Source organism: Petromyzon marinus, chromosome 5 (genome assembly GCF_048934315.1).
Source record: "Petromyzon marinus isolate PM22_M1 ecotype Great Lakes invasive population chromosome 5, UKy_Petmar_22M1.pri1.0, whole genome shotgun sequence".
Classification (NCBI taxonomy): Eukaryota; Metazoa; Chordata; class Hyperoartia; order Petromyzontiformes; family Petromyzontidae; genus Petromyzon; species Petromyzon marinus.
In genome coordinates this window covers 19,547,370-19,563,721 of record NC_133671.1, presented here as the reverse complement: position 1 = coordinate 19,563,721, position 16,352 = coordinate 19,547,370, and the positions used below count along the sequence as shown (strand labels likewise).

Sequence of the window (16,352 nt, the reverse complement as noted above, 5' to 3'; positions counted from 1 at the left end):
ACCCAGCCACATTTAAATAATCATCACTTTGGCAGTGAAAACTATGCCTCAAATGAGGCCAATGCTCCCCACACAACAAAACTCCACTGGGCAACAGGCTCCTTGTGATTTGAATTTACAATTTTTAAAGCAGACATTCTAAAAGGTTAGTTTCGTGGATAAAAACCTGTCATGAGGACACAAGCCCTGAAAAGATTTTAGCTCCACCCGCACGTACATGCGTGCGTGCATATATGTGCGGACAGGTGGTTACATTTAAAGTGTTCAATCACGCGAAAATCCCCATCGACTAAAATGCTGCCAAAATGTTGTTTAACCAGTGGCCATCTCACACCCGATGATAGCTGGCCCCTGAAATGGGCCATTTGTCCGCAATAAAAAATAAAAAAAACATGAAAACAATGTCGCAGATTTTCAAGAGTTTTTTATCCTTTCCGTGCCACGCTGCTTTTCACGTCACTAAAACTTTGTATCTTTTTCTCCAATTTAATTCCAATTGCACTATCGGCTTTATTTTACGAGACAAAACATCCATTTGGATCTCTCACAAAAGATTAACCGCACATTACTCAAATGGAATTATACATAGAAATCATCGCCCACAACTGGTACGCAAATGCCACAGGTCACTCTTGTAAATTAGACTATCCTGGTCTCATTTGTCACCTGGTTAAAAGAAATAAAAAATGTACCAAACAACAAAAGAATGGCCCACGGATGCAGATGTTACAGAGCTACCTTGGAAATCCTTTCAAGTGACCTCTGGTCCACCACAGTAGCTAGGCATCACTTTCACATCTGCTCTGCTATCGACATTAATATTGGTCACATGGCAATCAAACCCATGTTTTTCATTCTCAGGGCTAGAATTTAGCCAAATTGAGCAGGGAACCAATTTTTACATATGTTTACTGTACACTCATTGCTGAGACCATCGATTCACTAAATGTATAAATCCAGTTTTACCACAGGCAGCTGCCTGAATTCAAACCTAGAACCTGAGCAGTACTGCTTCAGCTGTCTGATTTCACAGACTCAGCCCAGTCACCAAATACTTCACAAAAAGCTAATTATGCAAATTTAGTTCTGCACTTCAATAAGCAAAATTTCCGGTCTGAAATTTTTAAAAAATATCAGTTCGACTCGTCATACGATAAATATTTCCCGACGACAGAGCGGGACGGTAAGTGCTGCCATCTACTGTGTGCGCCAGATGCTATGCACGAGATCCCGTCAAGGGACTCCGTGATATCCGCTTCTGGGGGCCGTTTCTCCGCCACCCAACCGCGCAGTGTCGCACAGCTCTGCAATTTCGTCTCGTTACACGAAGCCGATCGCGCAATCGGGATAAAAGTTGGAGACTAAACACAACGAAAAAAAACATTCGAAAGCCACGTGGGCAGCCGAGGTGCCGCCGTGGCGGCGACTTCAGCGACGGCGACCCCGAGCTCACCTCTGCCCCTTCTCCTTCTGCTCGCGCTGCTTGCGGATCTCGGGGAACTGCTTCTCATAGTAGTCGCGCGTGCGGACGTCCTTGGCGCGTCGCCGCGGGTTGCTCTCGATGCGTTCTACGCGCTTCTCCCACGCCTGCAGCAGCTGCCCGTAGCGCTCTGACAGGAACTGCTCCTGCGGGAGAGAGCCAGTGAGCACGACAACAGTTCCGTATATGCCACTGTTTGTCCATGCCCCCCCCGCCGATCGTTTTTTAAGACAATCGCGCGTGTCTTTTTGCGGGTAATTGCAGTCACCCGCGAGTGGCAAACAATTAATCCATTTACTTCCCGATGATGAGTCACCGACAAGTAGTCTCCTGAAAGTGCTAACTAAATCCTATTATCCACATCTATTCGATGATTAAGAGAGTTACCGAGAAGTGATTGCAATTGTATCCCTTTATCTGTTGTTGAGAAATATCAGGATGTGGTAAGGATAAAGATCTGCATTCATTAATGGCTTAAATGGCACGGGACCTAAGACCTCCCCAGAAGGAATTAATTCATTTTATTAACCGCATCTCAGCGTGGATAAAAGGAGTCGCGCAAAATGCGGTGGAAAATTAATCCTATAATGCACGTTCATCCTCCTCGGATATGGCACTTACTTTCATGAGTAACATCAACCCAAAGCACCCTCTCCTCCACAAAGCGCTCCCCGCCCCTTGCCCGCCACCCCCAACCCCCGTACGTATGCACGTTTAACTTATTTTGCACCGTACGAAGCATACCGTTGGGGGAACTTAGCACCGTGTTTAGAACGAGAGCGGGGGGGATATGCGAATTGTAAAACGTTAAACGCCTGTCTCAGGGTTCACCATTGAAGTACGCAAACCATTCAATACTCGTTCAATATGGGCACACGTTAACGTTTTTTTGCAGAACACTTTCTCGCAGGTTAATTAATCGCAAGGGTACAAACAGACTGCAGGCTTTTATTTAGTTCGGTTTTCTTAACCCATTTGCTTTACATGTTTATAAAAATCACATGCTCTTTTTCAATGAGACTTCCAAAAGCCGTGGGAAATTATGCATTTCCAGTTGAAAAACCATGGCGGTTTTTTCTTTCATTTCACTTTTAATGCTAAACCACATTTTCCATCGTAAAACGAGAGCAATTGGTCAAAATGATAATTTCTTTGGTGTTTTTTCTCTTCCCACCACTGCATTACATAACGTGTTAAAACGAAAGAAATAATAACCACGCACCAACCACCCACCTCCCTCCACCCCCACCCCACAACATCATCTATGTCCTTTTTGCCGATGTACCCATGAGAAACGTGCGAGATGGTAACACGTTCACGTGCAGGGTGCAACCTGCAGTCGTTACCGATTGTCCATACGTAGCCATGGTTACTCAGGTCTCTGCTACGAAAGGAATAATGAATCTCAACGGTGTTCCTACTTTACTTTGCACAGGTGTACATGTTTTTGGCAATGGACTACCGAATGAAGACCTCCCCCCACACAGTGCGGGCTGCGGGGGTTATCTCGTCGCGATGGTGATATGTTATCGCCCTCGCCTGGTATGCAGGCGATCGCGGGTTTGATCCCGACCCTAACGCCTATATGTATGGAGCTTGCATGTTCTCCCCATGGTCGCGTGGATATTTCTACGGGTACTCTGGTTTTTCCCTCTGCATTTGGAAATGTGCATTCAGATTTTTAGCTACTATCCATTCCCACCTTTGACAAGCCACTTTAATGAGCGAAAATTTTGGGCCAAACTGCTTCAGAAGAGAGTTAATAGCTCAGTAGGCTTTACCTGGAAAATAATGTAGTTTAGTTGTATACTTCAGCACACTGGTCGTCGCGTAGATGCGATGACAAAGTACAGTACAATAATTGTTTATTTCTGCACTGCCTTCTGCTGTCGACCACGTAGGCAAACCAGCCTATAACATATGTCGCCCATCCAAGCACTTTCAAATCCCGTTTACTTTCTTAGATCTGATGAGTTTGGGTGGTCGGAGGCAATGTCAAGGAGTCTTCAGTAGGATTTAAATGACCTGCAGCGTGCTCGCAGAATGGGGCGGCAGTTGCCAGTGGTTCATTCGACGGGAAGGGGGGCATGCACCACTCAAGACTCCAAGTCCTCACCTTCACCTTGCGCTGCTGATTTCGTCTCTTGAAATACATGATGAGCTTGTTCCTCATGGTGAGGTTTCTAGTAGAGACGGATCAGGAAAAAGTTCACATCAAAAAGGTGCTATGTAATAATAGGGTTTTTCCCCTTTTTTCTGGCAACAAAACTGAAACCTTTTTACAAGGATTCATGTCTGCATTAACCACAATACCTGCAGTCAAAATGCAAACAAAAAACATACTATGATAATATATGCATTGTCCTTGAAACTGATTGGTCCACACCAAGGGACGGCTTTCTTTTGAGCCTCGACCCAATTGTCATCTGGTCGAGCACCAATTGGGTCGAGGCTCAAAAGAAAGCCGTCCCTTGGTGTGGACCAATCAGTTTCAAGGACAATGCATATATTATTGTAGTATGTTTTTTGTTTGCATTTTGACTGCAGGTATTGTGGTTAATGCAGACATGAATCCTTGTAAAAAGGTTTCAGTTTTGTTGCCAGAAAAAAGGGGAAAAACCCTATTATTACATTTTGGTACCAGCAAAGGAGGTCTAATGATGAAGGTGCTATGTATTATTACATTTGTTTACCCATGAAAACCTCATTCAGTCTCATGACTCTTTTCCAGAAGATTGCAGCCAAGTTCACAGTAGGTGGCTATATGCTTTTCCCAATTAAGTAATGTGCCAGTATATTTGTTTCTATTTAGCCGATGACGCTGGCAACAAACGAATGGCCTAATCTTCTTCAAATTACATCACGTGCTCTCCAATATCCACTTGCAAACAGACAGCGAGTATTTTAGAGGTTAATATATCCGCAGTATTAAATTGGGGCGACCGATGGATTTGAATCATCAACCTCTGCAACAAGCGGCGAACGCAAATCTACCGCTCGGCCACATGCAGCCCTTTCTAGAACATCCCCTTCTGCACGAATGCCTGCCTCCCCACACGTGCCGCTCATGGGTTTTTGACCGTACTGGTCAGTGGGGTTTGGTGAAGGGTGGCCAATGACTGGGTCTAAGATCTCAATCGCCAGTGATGTTAGCAGGGCTCACATCACTCGGGGCCATGGGGTGCGGTAAATGAAAAGCATTATCACGTGCGTAAAATAACTCCGCATCTACAAACATCTGGAACACCTCAAGTCTCAAATCTCCTAAAGAGAGCATGCTTTTGCAAAAGATTAATGAATCCATCTTGCAGGGGGGATATCCTCCCAGCATTCTTGGTTCCCACTCGTAAGAAGCCAAACTCATTTAAGGAAATGGCCCAAAATCTCAATGCAGGACCACTCCTGGAAACGTGAGAGTTTTTTTCTGGAATAAACGATCGGTATTGTCCACAAATTTATTGAATTCTCTTTTGTTATATGGGACAAAAATTGAATGCATGGAGAAAACACGAACAGGCAAACAGAAGAAACATTCCAGAATAGAAATATTTGTCAGCAGCACGACGCCCGTTTCCCTAAACCACACTGCAAATTGGCATGTGACACACGGTGGACCAATTGCAATATTTCAATGGCAAGATTATATTCTTGGTTCTTTCGGTAAAGTCACATAGAAGGGAAACAATAAAATAATAAAAATATAAAACAATAACATTCTCATGACGTTTCGACTGCAACACAAGCAATCATCATCAGGTGTGAAAACCACAACAAGAAAATTTGAACAAAGTGGCGGTTTCTTTTTAACGTTAGCACCACGGATAGCGATTTGACAGTTAGTTCAGATGGACGAGTACATCTATGTTCGGAAAAGAGGAGGGGGGAGACGAAAAATAATGGATGCGGTCTGAAAGCCACCGTAAGCGTGATCAATCAATTAAGACCTGAAATGGTTTATCAAATACTTCCAATGATTGCTAAGCCAGAATCCATCTGCTCGGTTGAAATTGTCTGTGTTTGTATATGTGGATAGCCTCATGAACGAATCTCTCATGGTAGCCAGATGGCTTGCAAATAACCTTTGTCTTGGAGAAGTCAATATCATGTGAACCTACTGAATTATAACAGTAATCTGCCACGGCCGAGGTGTTGGTCCTACCGTGTTTCAGGTCTGCTTTGTGTTCACGAATGCGGTCCGAGACATGTCGTTTGGTTTCTCCAATGTAACTACTACCACAGAGGCAACTTAGTTTGTAGACGCCAGGGTGCTGTATGTCCGGAATCACATTTTACAGACGGAACCAAATCAAAATTTTATGTAGTGTGTTGAATCGGACCTGGATCTTGTGTTTATTCAAGATTTTGGAGATCTTTTTTGTGATCCCCGCAATGTAGGGTAAAGTGATGGTTTTGAAAGGCTCCTAAAGAGTGTCCTTCTTCATGGTTGGAGTGATAGCTTTGCGGATTGTGTAGTCGGAATAACTATTAGCCTTAAGAGCTTGGTGTACATGCTTGAGTTCTCACTGGCTATGTGTTCCTGGTCAGATATGCATTGGGCTCTATGGTGCAGAGTCTTGATGAGGGAATTCTTCTGGGATGGATGGTGGTCGGAATCTGGTTTCAGGATGCTTACCTGCACTATAGAGCCCAATGCATATCCGACCAGGAACACACAGCCAGTGAGAACTCAAGCACGTACACCAAGCTCTTAAGGCTAATGGTTACTCCGACTACACAATCCGCAATGCTATCGCTCCAACCATGAAGAAGGACCCTCTTGAGGAGCCTTTCAAAACCATCACTTTACCCTACATTGCGGGGATCACAAAAAAAGATCTCCAAAATCTTGAATAAACACAAGATCCAGGTCCGATTCAACACATTGCATAAAATCCGTGATCTGGTTCCGTCTGTAAAAGATGTGATTCCGGACATACAGTACCCTGGCGTCTACAAACTAAGTTGCCTCTGTGGTAGTAGTTACATTGGAGAAACCAAACGACATTTCTCGGACCGCATTCTTGAACACAAAGCAGACCTGAAACACGGTAGGACCAACACCTCGGCCGTGGCAGATCACTGTTATAATTCAGTAGGTTCACATGACATTGACTTCTCCAAGACAGACGTTCTTTGCAAGCCATCTGGCTACCATGAGAGATTCATTCATGAGGCTATCCACATATACAAACACAGATACAATTTGAACCGAGAAGATGGATTCTGGCTTAGCAATCATTGGAAGTATTTGATAAACCATTTCGGGTCTTAATTGATTGTTCACGCTTAAGGTGGCTTTCAGACCGCATCCATTATTTTTCGTCTCCCCCCTCCTCTTTTCTGAACATAGATGGACTCGTCCATCTGAACAAACTGTCAAATCGCTATCCGTGGTGCTAACGTTAAAAAAAACCCGACACTTTTTTCAAATTTTCTTGTGGTTTTCACACCTGATGATGATTTCTTGTGTTGCAGTCGAAACGTCATGAGAATGTTATTGTTTTATATTTTTATTATTTTGTTTCCCTTCTACGTGACTTTACCGAAAGAACCAAGAATATGAATCCCTGCAGTCACTAAATCTTTAAATCAAAATGGAAAGATTCTTTCCTCAATAATAATTCCCCTGGATCTAATTTTGGGAAAGTTTGCTACATTGGCCATTCCTGATAACCCACTCCCATAGGCAGGCATAACCCTCATAAAAGCTTCACAGAGGTGGATTCAAAAATCATTTGCTAGAATTCCACCTCCTCCTCACCGTACAATTAAATATATCCGAGACGCAAGTTATTCTAATGAACAGGGTTGTTAAGATGCCCTCCCTCCGTAAATTGGTTGAATAGTCACTCTGCAGGGTCACAGAATAATTTACGAATCAATTAGCTGCTCCTCATTGTGGTGCATTTTAAATCAATAGTAATTGTAGGCTTTCCACAAACTAATCATTGAAAAACGTCAGTGTGTACTGGAAATTATCCATTGTTACATGAATGCATATTTTGAGCATAATAATTAATCAAGAACTTACGTTTGGATGTTCTCATGGTACTGGTTTGTGTCAGACGGTTGCTTATACAGCGGCTGTTAAAGTAAATAAATAAAGACACAAAATTCACAGAAAAATAATTTATAAGAACAACGCATGCTGTTGCCAAGCTTTTAAAGTAATTTAAGCGTCTGTACAAATTAACATGTAATCCAAAATCTGCAACACATTTAAAATTACACACACTCGCAAACAACTCTGAAAACTAACACCTCGCCAAAAAATCATAAGCGCAGCGTGTCGGTGGCCAACGTACGAATACATCTCTTTGGATGAGTTAACACTATCCCACACCAACATACCTCTATTTGGGTTAAAAAAATATATTTTAAGAAAGACCAGGTCTCTGAAGTTAAACGAAGCGAGACACACCAATGGCCATGCGCATCTTTTCTACGCTGACCCTGTGACAGTTTCGACCGTTTCCGAGGGCGCTCAGAGTTAAAAAAAAGCATGCAGCGCCCTCATGAAATAAATCCACACAGCCCGGCTAAACCGAGCCATGTGGCCCCACTTGGTCCTGATTTGACCAGGTAAGGCTACCAAGGGAATCCGGGGACAAGCCAACTTGCCCGATTCACAAACCGAGCCGGTGGTCATGGGAACGCGGTATTACAGCCCCGATCGTTTTCACACAACTGCTTGGCAACACCAACTAAGGACGTGCTAATGCACGTTATTTTGGAGGGTAATATATCCAGGTTCCACCGTGAATGACATATTCTGTGTGGCTTCAATGGGGTTCTCAGTTGGTCATAAAGCTTTTCTTACAGAGCAATGAAGAGCAGAAGTTTCATCACCAGCATCACTATTTGCACAGTCCGAAAGAATTTCTGTCGAGCACTGCACCGCTTTGTCTGCGCCCGCTGACCTATGTTACCCCTTCATACACGGGTCTCACCTTCGCAAGGCAAGCGCACGTCAAGTACATTGCATTCAGCGTGTTCACAATCAGTTGGATATTTTTTTGTCAGGTGTGTGCGCGCGCAAATTCACCAGCTCCACTTTGGGTCCCAGTCTCTCCAGGATCTTGTGTGCAGATTCGGCTCTCATCTGCACACAAGGAAAGGACGTTACCAGGGGCGTTAAATGTGGTTGTAAAATGTGCCAGTGTACACAAAACAACCACAGGGGTGCCTTACAAGGAATTCTGATCTCAATCTCTGTTGCGCAATGTTTAACAAAGTAAAATAGACAAGACGGGCAGGCCCGTGACCATAGAACTCCTCCAAAACAAACTGACAGCCTGTCAAATCATTTAATTTTGAAAGGATTTAAAACATAAAGCTTCAAAATAATTGTTTTCATTATTAAATACACAATGGGGGGAAATGTATCAACAGCCACAGAATTGTAAACATTTGGCTTCCTGGCATGTCCTTTTTTTAAGAGTTTATTGATAATGAGCCAAACAATATCCATCATTCACAGCATAACAGGGAAGCGGCAATCACCTAACTGGTCACGGTGCGGGTTAAGGGTTAGAGTTTAAGACGGAACTTATTCTGGGCATTAATGGACAAGGTCAGAGTTGGGGTTAGCATTAGCATGTAGGTTTAGTGGATTGGGAGCCTTCCTCCTCGCACGAGTCAGATTTCAAAGCAGAGCATTAAAGCACAAATGCAGGTCCTTTTCGCCAATGTTGCCGTGGTTAATGTGTTCCTCGTGCAATGGAAAATCTAAACAAACCCAATTTTCTTATTTACAAAGGAACATTGAAATAAACCGTAGGCCTCAACCTCATTCTTCACCGTCCAAATTAAAAGCTCCCTTACGTAGCCACCTTTACACGAAATAGCACACTGCCACACAGTAAATTATCGAACAGATGACAAGGGCATTTTGTCGCCACACTTATATAATTAATTACAGGATTGTTTGCCTCCCTTTGGGTCCTTTTTCAATTAGGAGCTCAATTATTTTTCTCCAATAATGCAGCGGCGCACACGGCGGCAATGGCAATATGAGCACAGCTTCCTTTCAATGACGCGCATTGTCGGCGTTAAATAAAAAAAAATAGGCTGTTGCTCGGCAAGATGCGGCGCGCAACACGCAGGATGATTCGAGGGGACAACTGCGATGTTTAGGATGACAAAAATGGAACTGCGGTGTGATCACGCTGAGAATGAAGATAAATGCAGCATTATTTCCTAAGTGATTATTTTACATCAAACCCTACGCTTCACTGGCATCAGTTCCGTTAAAACAGTTCCGTAGCAACAAAAGCTTAACGTTTTTGCAAATGCAATAATACTGCAGCGTTTGCACGGCTGGCAAGTATTCCTTCTCGATGGAGCACGTGACCTACTTATCCTCTTCAAGTGTGCAAAACAGAGCTAGTACAGCGGACTCGAGGACAACCAGGCACACTGCACTCGAAAAAAAATGACATTCCCGAACACTCCATCACTCATCTCCCACAGAACCCCCTCCGTACCCCCCACCACCGCCGCCCTTTCTCTGGGTGCCCTCGGCTTGCACAACAGAAAACACCTTGGGACCAGCGGTTCTGGGCGAGGGCGATGCATCACGAGCGAGGCACCTCAAGGCCGCGCAGTGCACCAAGCGGAGGCCACTGTCGCAGGCACCTGCCCAAGCGGTGCGTAAGCAACCCAAAAAGGGCCCGAGTGGACGTACACAATCGCCCGTCCGCCACAAGCCCATCCAGGCACCCGCCCACCCCTCCACCCGCCAGCCCAACAGATGACCACCTCCCCCAACGCCCTTTCCACCCCCCCACCAAGACCGGCAGGAGGAGAGAACAATTTGTCTTCTAAATTACGCATAGAGTCAGGAGCGGCCAGACAGGGAGTGATTGAGAGATCCCAGTTGGACGCCCCACCCCGTGCCGTGACACCGCACCCCCTTTGAAAAGAAAAAAACCCCTCTCCCTAGCCCCCTTTTTGCCCCCACCACCACTGCTAAACTCAAAGCAAACATTTCATGTATTGGCAGATGTACCTAATTTTGCATGGGGCCTCGGAACAAGAAAAAAAATGTTTTAAAATTGCACTGGCTGAGGTGAGTATCAAGGACGTAAAAACTTTGCAACTTGCAGAAAAAGTACTGTCAAGGATTCTCAGGAGTAACACAATGCAGTGGCCGACTGCTGAGAAAGTATCTCGCATGCTTGACCACCAAAACGGCACTCCACTTATCAGTCTAATTGCGAGTTAAATTTTATAGACACCGCGACCTATCATTCAGAATCCTAGAGAAACACACACTCTCAAATATTGCTTTTTTTTATGAGAACAATTCTGGAGAACTCCAAGAGATTAGAAAATTCCACGGGGGCATCTTTCTTTTTGCAAAGCTTTTGTATTGTTTTTAAAAGCCACATGTTAAGTTCATGCCCTACGTTAAAGACACAACGCTTGCACGGATGACCTTCGGAGCGCGTGCACAACGGAGATGAAACGCTCTCCGGGTCAGATGTGAGCGAGCAAGCAAAATGGTTGCGAGCGCGGCAATCGTTCCCCAACAATCAAATATATATCCGCGGCTTAAATCACCCGTAACACCGCCAAGTGCCAGCCGCACAGCACATCCACTGCAGACTAATGGACAGCCCTCGCAGTCTTGGCAAGGGAACCCCCCCTGTTAGGGGCATCAATTATGGGCCTCAGGAGACCCAGGGCAGTGGGACACCTCAGGCAAAAGCTTTGTTCCCTTTTTTTTCCCCCTCTAAGGCTGTAAAGGAGGTTAGAGTTCACCGGACAGATTAAATGCAGTGCAACGGACTCATCCACAGCTTATCATCATCAATCACGGGGAGCCCTTGGCGGCATGAGCGCGCGAGCCAAGCCGGCGCAAAGTCAAAGGGGGTGTAGGACGGAGGTGCGGAATGTATTCGCGTTTAAAATAAATCCACAGTCGACAACTCTTCTGGCTATTTGCCGGCTTGAAAACAACTTTTGTGCAACGTAAAAGGGTGGAACAATTTAACTGAGAAACGAACCATTTTGTAGATACCGCATCCATTTGAAAGCCTGTGCGGCGCTAAAATTGTGCCTTCCATGCGCGCGCACAAGCACTAAAATTGTGCCTTCCATGCGCGCGCACAAGCCATGCGGAAAAGCAGTGCCCACGGCTGCAAATTGTCCCGCTAGTTTATCTTTGGGTACGCGATTTAACTTACTCTGTTCTCTTCGTAAATGATCTGCACGATGCTGCGATGTTTGGCTTCCGCGGGCACCGGGGAGATGTTTTGTTCTGGCTTAGGGGGTTTGGCTGCTGCTGCTGCCTCCTCCACCATCTCATGCTGAGGGCAGCGGAGGAAGGGTGGACATGGGTTGAGGGTTGGGGAGTAGGGGGGGGGGGCAGCATCAGAAGGAAATGGAGAAAGGATAAAAACACGCCATTATGTATTGAGCGCATATGCCCCCCCCACCCCCAACATCAAACCAGTGGGGCGAGATCGCCTGCAATTTCAGCGCAGTGCGTAAGCTGCACTTCTCTGTTTTTACACAGGACACGTGCGTACGTAAACGGACATGTAGAGCCCGTTTGCCAATCCACTGCTGGATGAGAGACTCCCCCATGCATCAATCAAATTTCACATACCATTACCAAGTATTGTGTCATGGTACCAATGCTCAACTGAGCTTCAAAAGACTCATTTTCAGGGAAGACCCTCACTGCTTGGGATGTTAAGTACATACTTTTTACATATTTTGTGCTCTACATGACATTATTTTATGGGAAATCCTATTAAAATAACCTAATTCACAACACATCAAGTCTATCCACTTCTTGGATGAAGGCCTCCCGACACTTCTCGGTCATGAAGGCCTCATTTGACCATACGTCACCACGCTGCTCTGTGCGGGTTGGTGAAGTACCAGGGCCCAGGATATGCTCAGTTATCACTCACCACCGACGCGAAGCCACGGCCGATAATCGCACTTAGAGGTCGCTGGGATCTCGCTGGGATCGCGCTGGGATCTCGCCGCGATGCGATAAACACTGCGCCACCACTCCACGCCTCTTACACGTATATGTGGCCTTTACTTCGTGATCCACGATGCAACCCAAAAGAAAACATGGGGCCAGTTTTTCACACAGTACACACACCTAAGTGGTGTGCCCCAGGCTATTCAGCAAGGGTTTGCAGCTTAAATCATAAAAAAAAACACTTTAAAGTTATTAATTTGGACCACTGTAATGTTCCAGCGACTGCAGTGCGATTTTTGTGCTATTTAACATGACGCTACAGTAGGTTTCCTACAGGACATCTGTAAAAGAGCTTAATAGCTCATCGGATTTCTCCTGGATAAAGATTCCGATTCTGATTCTATTTCGGTCGATGAAAAAGATTACCCAGAATGCTACCAATCTTGTGATACAAATGGAAGCCAAGCAAGGGCTGAGCATGGATAGTGTCAAGATGAGTGACCAGTACACATAAAACAGATGTTTCAGTGGCTGTTGTGGACCTACAGATGTGGCCAGCAGAGGGCAGTGGAACAAAATTCATAGTTATACTGTGCTTCTATGCGACGACATACTCCACGCTTTCACCAACCTGCAGGATCTTATAAACCCCACTACCTGCATGGTGGGAGATGGCCCTCTTCCAGAAGGGGACTGACAAACACATTAATCAATAACACTACCGTAAACAATATACGACTTTTGGGGCAACATGCAAATATGGGCCATTACCCAAAACGTTGCCCGTTATATTTTTTCTTTTAAGGCCACGGTGCTTTTGACGAGTGCGTTGAGGTGTTTTGTTTACCGAGATTTTGCACCACTCCCACCCAGCATCAGTTAAAAAGATGTCTAATGAAGTACATCTTCCAACACCATACCTGACAGCCCAGGGCATTCAGTCGAGGTGTGTATCGACAAGAAAAACGCTCGCTTGGATGTTTGCGTCACTCCATCTCCGTAAGAGATGGCACAAACTTGGATTCCCATTCCGTCATTAGTTTCGATCAACGCTGTCGCGAACTGACCTGCCCAAGCCCACTTGCTGTTCTTAAGTCAACATAATGTCTCGAAGCCGAGTATGTTCTCTCTTATCCCTGTGTTCCTCTTTGTACCTCTGGAGTGCACCTAAAGTGTATGTCTCTTGGCAAACGTTTCAGCTGTTGATAAAATAACACAATAATATTCTCACGACGTTTCGGCCACAACACAAGCGGCCTTCATCAGGTGAAGGGACGAGACTGTCTGGTAGGACAGCGCTGGAGTGAAAGAGCCACGTTCAGATCACGGCCTTTAAGCTGTGTGAGAGGAACAAAGCGCCTTGACAAAGGAATTAGCATATAATTTATATGCTAATAATTTAAATTTAGCTAAATTATATGCTAATTCCTTTGTCAAGGCGCTTTGTTCCTCTCACACAGCTTAAAGGCCGTGATCTGAACGTGGCTCTTTCACTCCAGCGCTGTCCTACCAGACAGTCTCGTCCCTTCACCTGATGAAGGCCGCTTGTGTTGTGGCCGAAACGTCGTGAGAATATTATTGTGTTATTTTATTTTATCAATTTATTATTTTATTCTCATTCTACGTGACTTTACCAAAAGAACCAAAGAAGATGAATCATTGCAGTCACGAAAGCTTTAAATCGAAAAGTTTCAGCTGTTGTTCAACATTCCTTCGTCAACATTAATGTTTCTAATCCGTGGCACAGCAAGTCAAGATGAGGGGTACAAATATCAGAACAAAACCACAACACAAATTTGCAAACTTAAAAGCAACTTATGGCGTAGCTCTTAAATTACAGACTGGACCGACATTGTTCCATGTAGCACATCATTAGAACGTCAACATAAATACGCTAGAGCTGCCTTAACATAGCGATGCATATTTAACGTGACACGCATTAATATTCACCCTGTCATTTGCACGCGAGTTGGCTGCATGTATGTTGAACTTTTCTCGCACCGTACGTAGCCAACCGTGCTAGTCAGAGGTGCACAAACCCGTTGTATTGAGGTTGACCCGGTAATATAAAGATCGGAGTTTTCGCACGCGGACACACACACATGCGCAAACTATGCAATAATCGCTACAGCGCGTGATCGTTTCACAACAGACAGCCGATAGACTTCTGTTTGTAGATCACTCAAAGCAGTTCCAAGAGGATGTAAGAATCTGTCAGTATTTTACCAAGAACGGTTATTCATTGAGCCCTACAGGAGAAAAAAAAACAATGGCATCGCTCATGCGCGATGACTATTGATATAGTCTTGGTTCTTTCGGTAAAGTCACGTAGAAGGGAAACAATAAAATAATAAAAATATAAAACACGACAGGCCGCCTGGTTTAACACAACGCGAAGCACCGTGCCAATATTTCTGACAATTATCGTGAAAATAAAACAAAACGTTAGCCAGGCATCTGTTTAGTTACTCTAATGAGCTGTTTACACACCTCACACCTTCAATAGTAATGTTTTTTAAGATGTCAATATTAATTAGTAAGCGACTGCCAGATGACAGAAGAAAAGTGTTACAAATAATCTTATTAATACACAAACACTTTCAATCTTGATTTGAAGGCTTTCGTGACTGCAGAAATCCATGCTCTCTGGTTCTTTCGGTAAAGTCACGTAGATATCTACAAACACTTTCAAGTTTAATCACAATTGTGCATACACCTGAGCTACCAGATAGACCTCAATCTTTCCTTTTAAAAGGCTGAAACAATTCTCAGAATTTAGATGCGATAGATTTGAACACGTTTAAGTTACACTAATATTAATTGCACCTCAAAATTATTTGAAGTCAAGTGGGAGCTATTTATACAAGACCAAATCGCCCAGAATGCACCTGATCTCAGAAGAAGCTAAGCCAAGAGAATGCGCGTGGATAGTGGATTTGCAGTACAGCAAAATCTATTGTTGTACTGCACTTTTATGCTCCGTCGTCACCAACGCGTACTGATCAATGCGGTGACGACATTATCAAACAACTCCCACAACCAGCACAGCATGGAGTGGCCTTCATCCAGCAGTGGATTGAGCCAAAAAGGGCTGTAAGTATTGCACGCGAGATCTTTAAATCATAACGTCTCAAACAATGAAAGAGGGCTGTAAAAACTCAGCGTGCTTAAGCAATAGGCTTGCAAGGATTCTGCCCCTCCTTGTGCCAATGAATTGTCACAAATTAAGATCGAGAATCGGGTGATGATGAATGAGTGATGTGTCGTCTTTACCATCGTGGCACACGTAGACTCCATAGCGGCTGCAGGTCTTCTATGAACCTGCAGGGTGGTTTCCACGAACCAATCACACAAAACACACGCACAAAGTATACGAATTGGACATCATCAATTCTTACACATACAATTTGATGTTTATTTCGTTTTTGAGCAACAAAAAAAATCCATTTTCATCTCCGCATCAATTGAATTCATACATCTTGACTTGCCTGGCATCAAAAGTATTTTTTTTTATATATATACATGCAATATACCCAATTTATAACATAATTACACTGCTTCAAATGTAGCCATACAAACACTCAATTAACCTGAAATGGGCCTATAGAGTGGTTGGAATTTAGTGATTCAATGCCACCCCTTCCCAGGGATTATATTTATCGTCACAATCATAAATTAATTATTTGCCTTCTCATTTCATACCTTCTCATTTGTATTCAAATTGTTTGTCTCATTTGTAAAGATGTATTTGCACTATTCGACCTAAATATTAGCCACAAACACCATGCAACATTGTGTTTGTGCACCATTTTCAACTCCTTCTGTAACAACGGTTGTTTTTGTTAAGATTTCTAATTGCTTCATTGGTGAACTTAATTTTTACGTGAATTCTTTTAATTTTAGCGACCCGTGTCACTCTCACAAAAC

At 44.1% G+C, this 16,352-nt stretch overlaps 1 protein-coding gene across 15 annotated transcripts in view; it reads right to left on the bottom strand.

The window, feature by feature from the left end:
* The window catches only part of LOC116939188 (nuclear receptor corepressor 1-like), a 185,099-nt gene that overhangs the window by 83,610 nt on the left and 85,137 nt on the right, over positions 1–16,352 (bottom strand). For 13 of the 15 annotated variants that reach the window (XM_032947292.2, XM_032947295.2, XM_032947291.2 and 10 more), the window contains exons 6-11: positions 15,699–15,746; positions 11,671–11,793; positions 8,526–8,582; positions 7,512–7,564; positions 3,597–3,663; positions 1,454–1,626 (exon numbers count right to left, since the gene is read on the bottom strand). In XM_032947292.2, the coding sequence (XP_032803183.2) occupies positions 1,454–1,626; positions 3,597–3,663; positions 7,512–7,564; positions 8,526–8,582; positions 11,671–11,793; positions 15,699–15,746 (521 nt within the window). The remainder of the gene's footprint in view (positions 1–1,453; positions 1,627–3,596; positions 3,664–7,511; positions 7,565–8,525; positions 8,583–11,670; positions 11,794–15,698; positions 15,747–16,352) is intronic. The other 2 variants (XM_032947300.2, XM_032947303.2) reach the window with 2 other exon arrangements.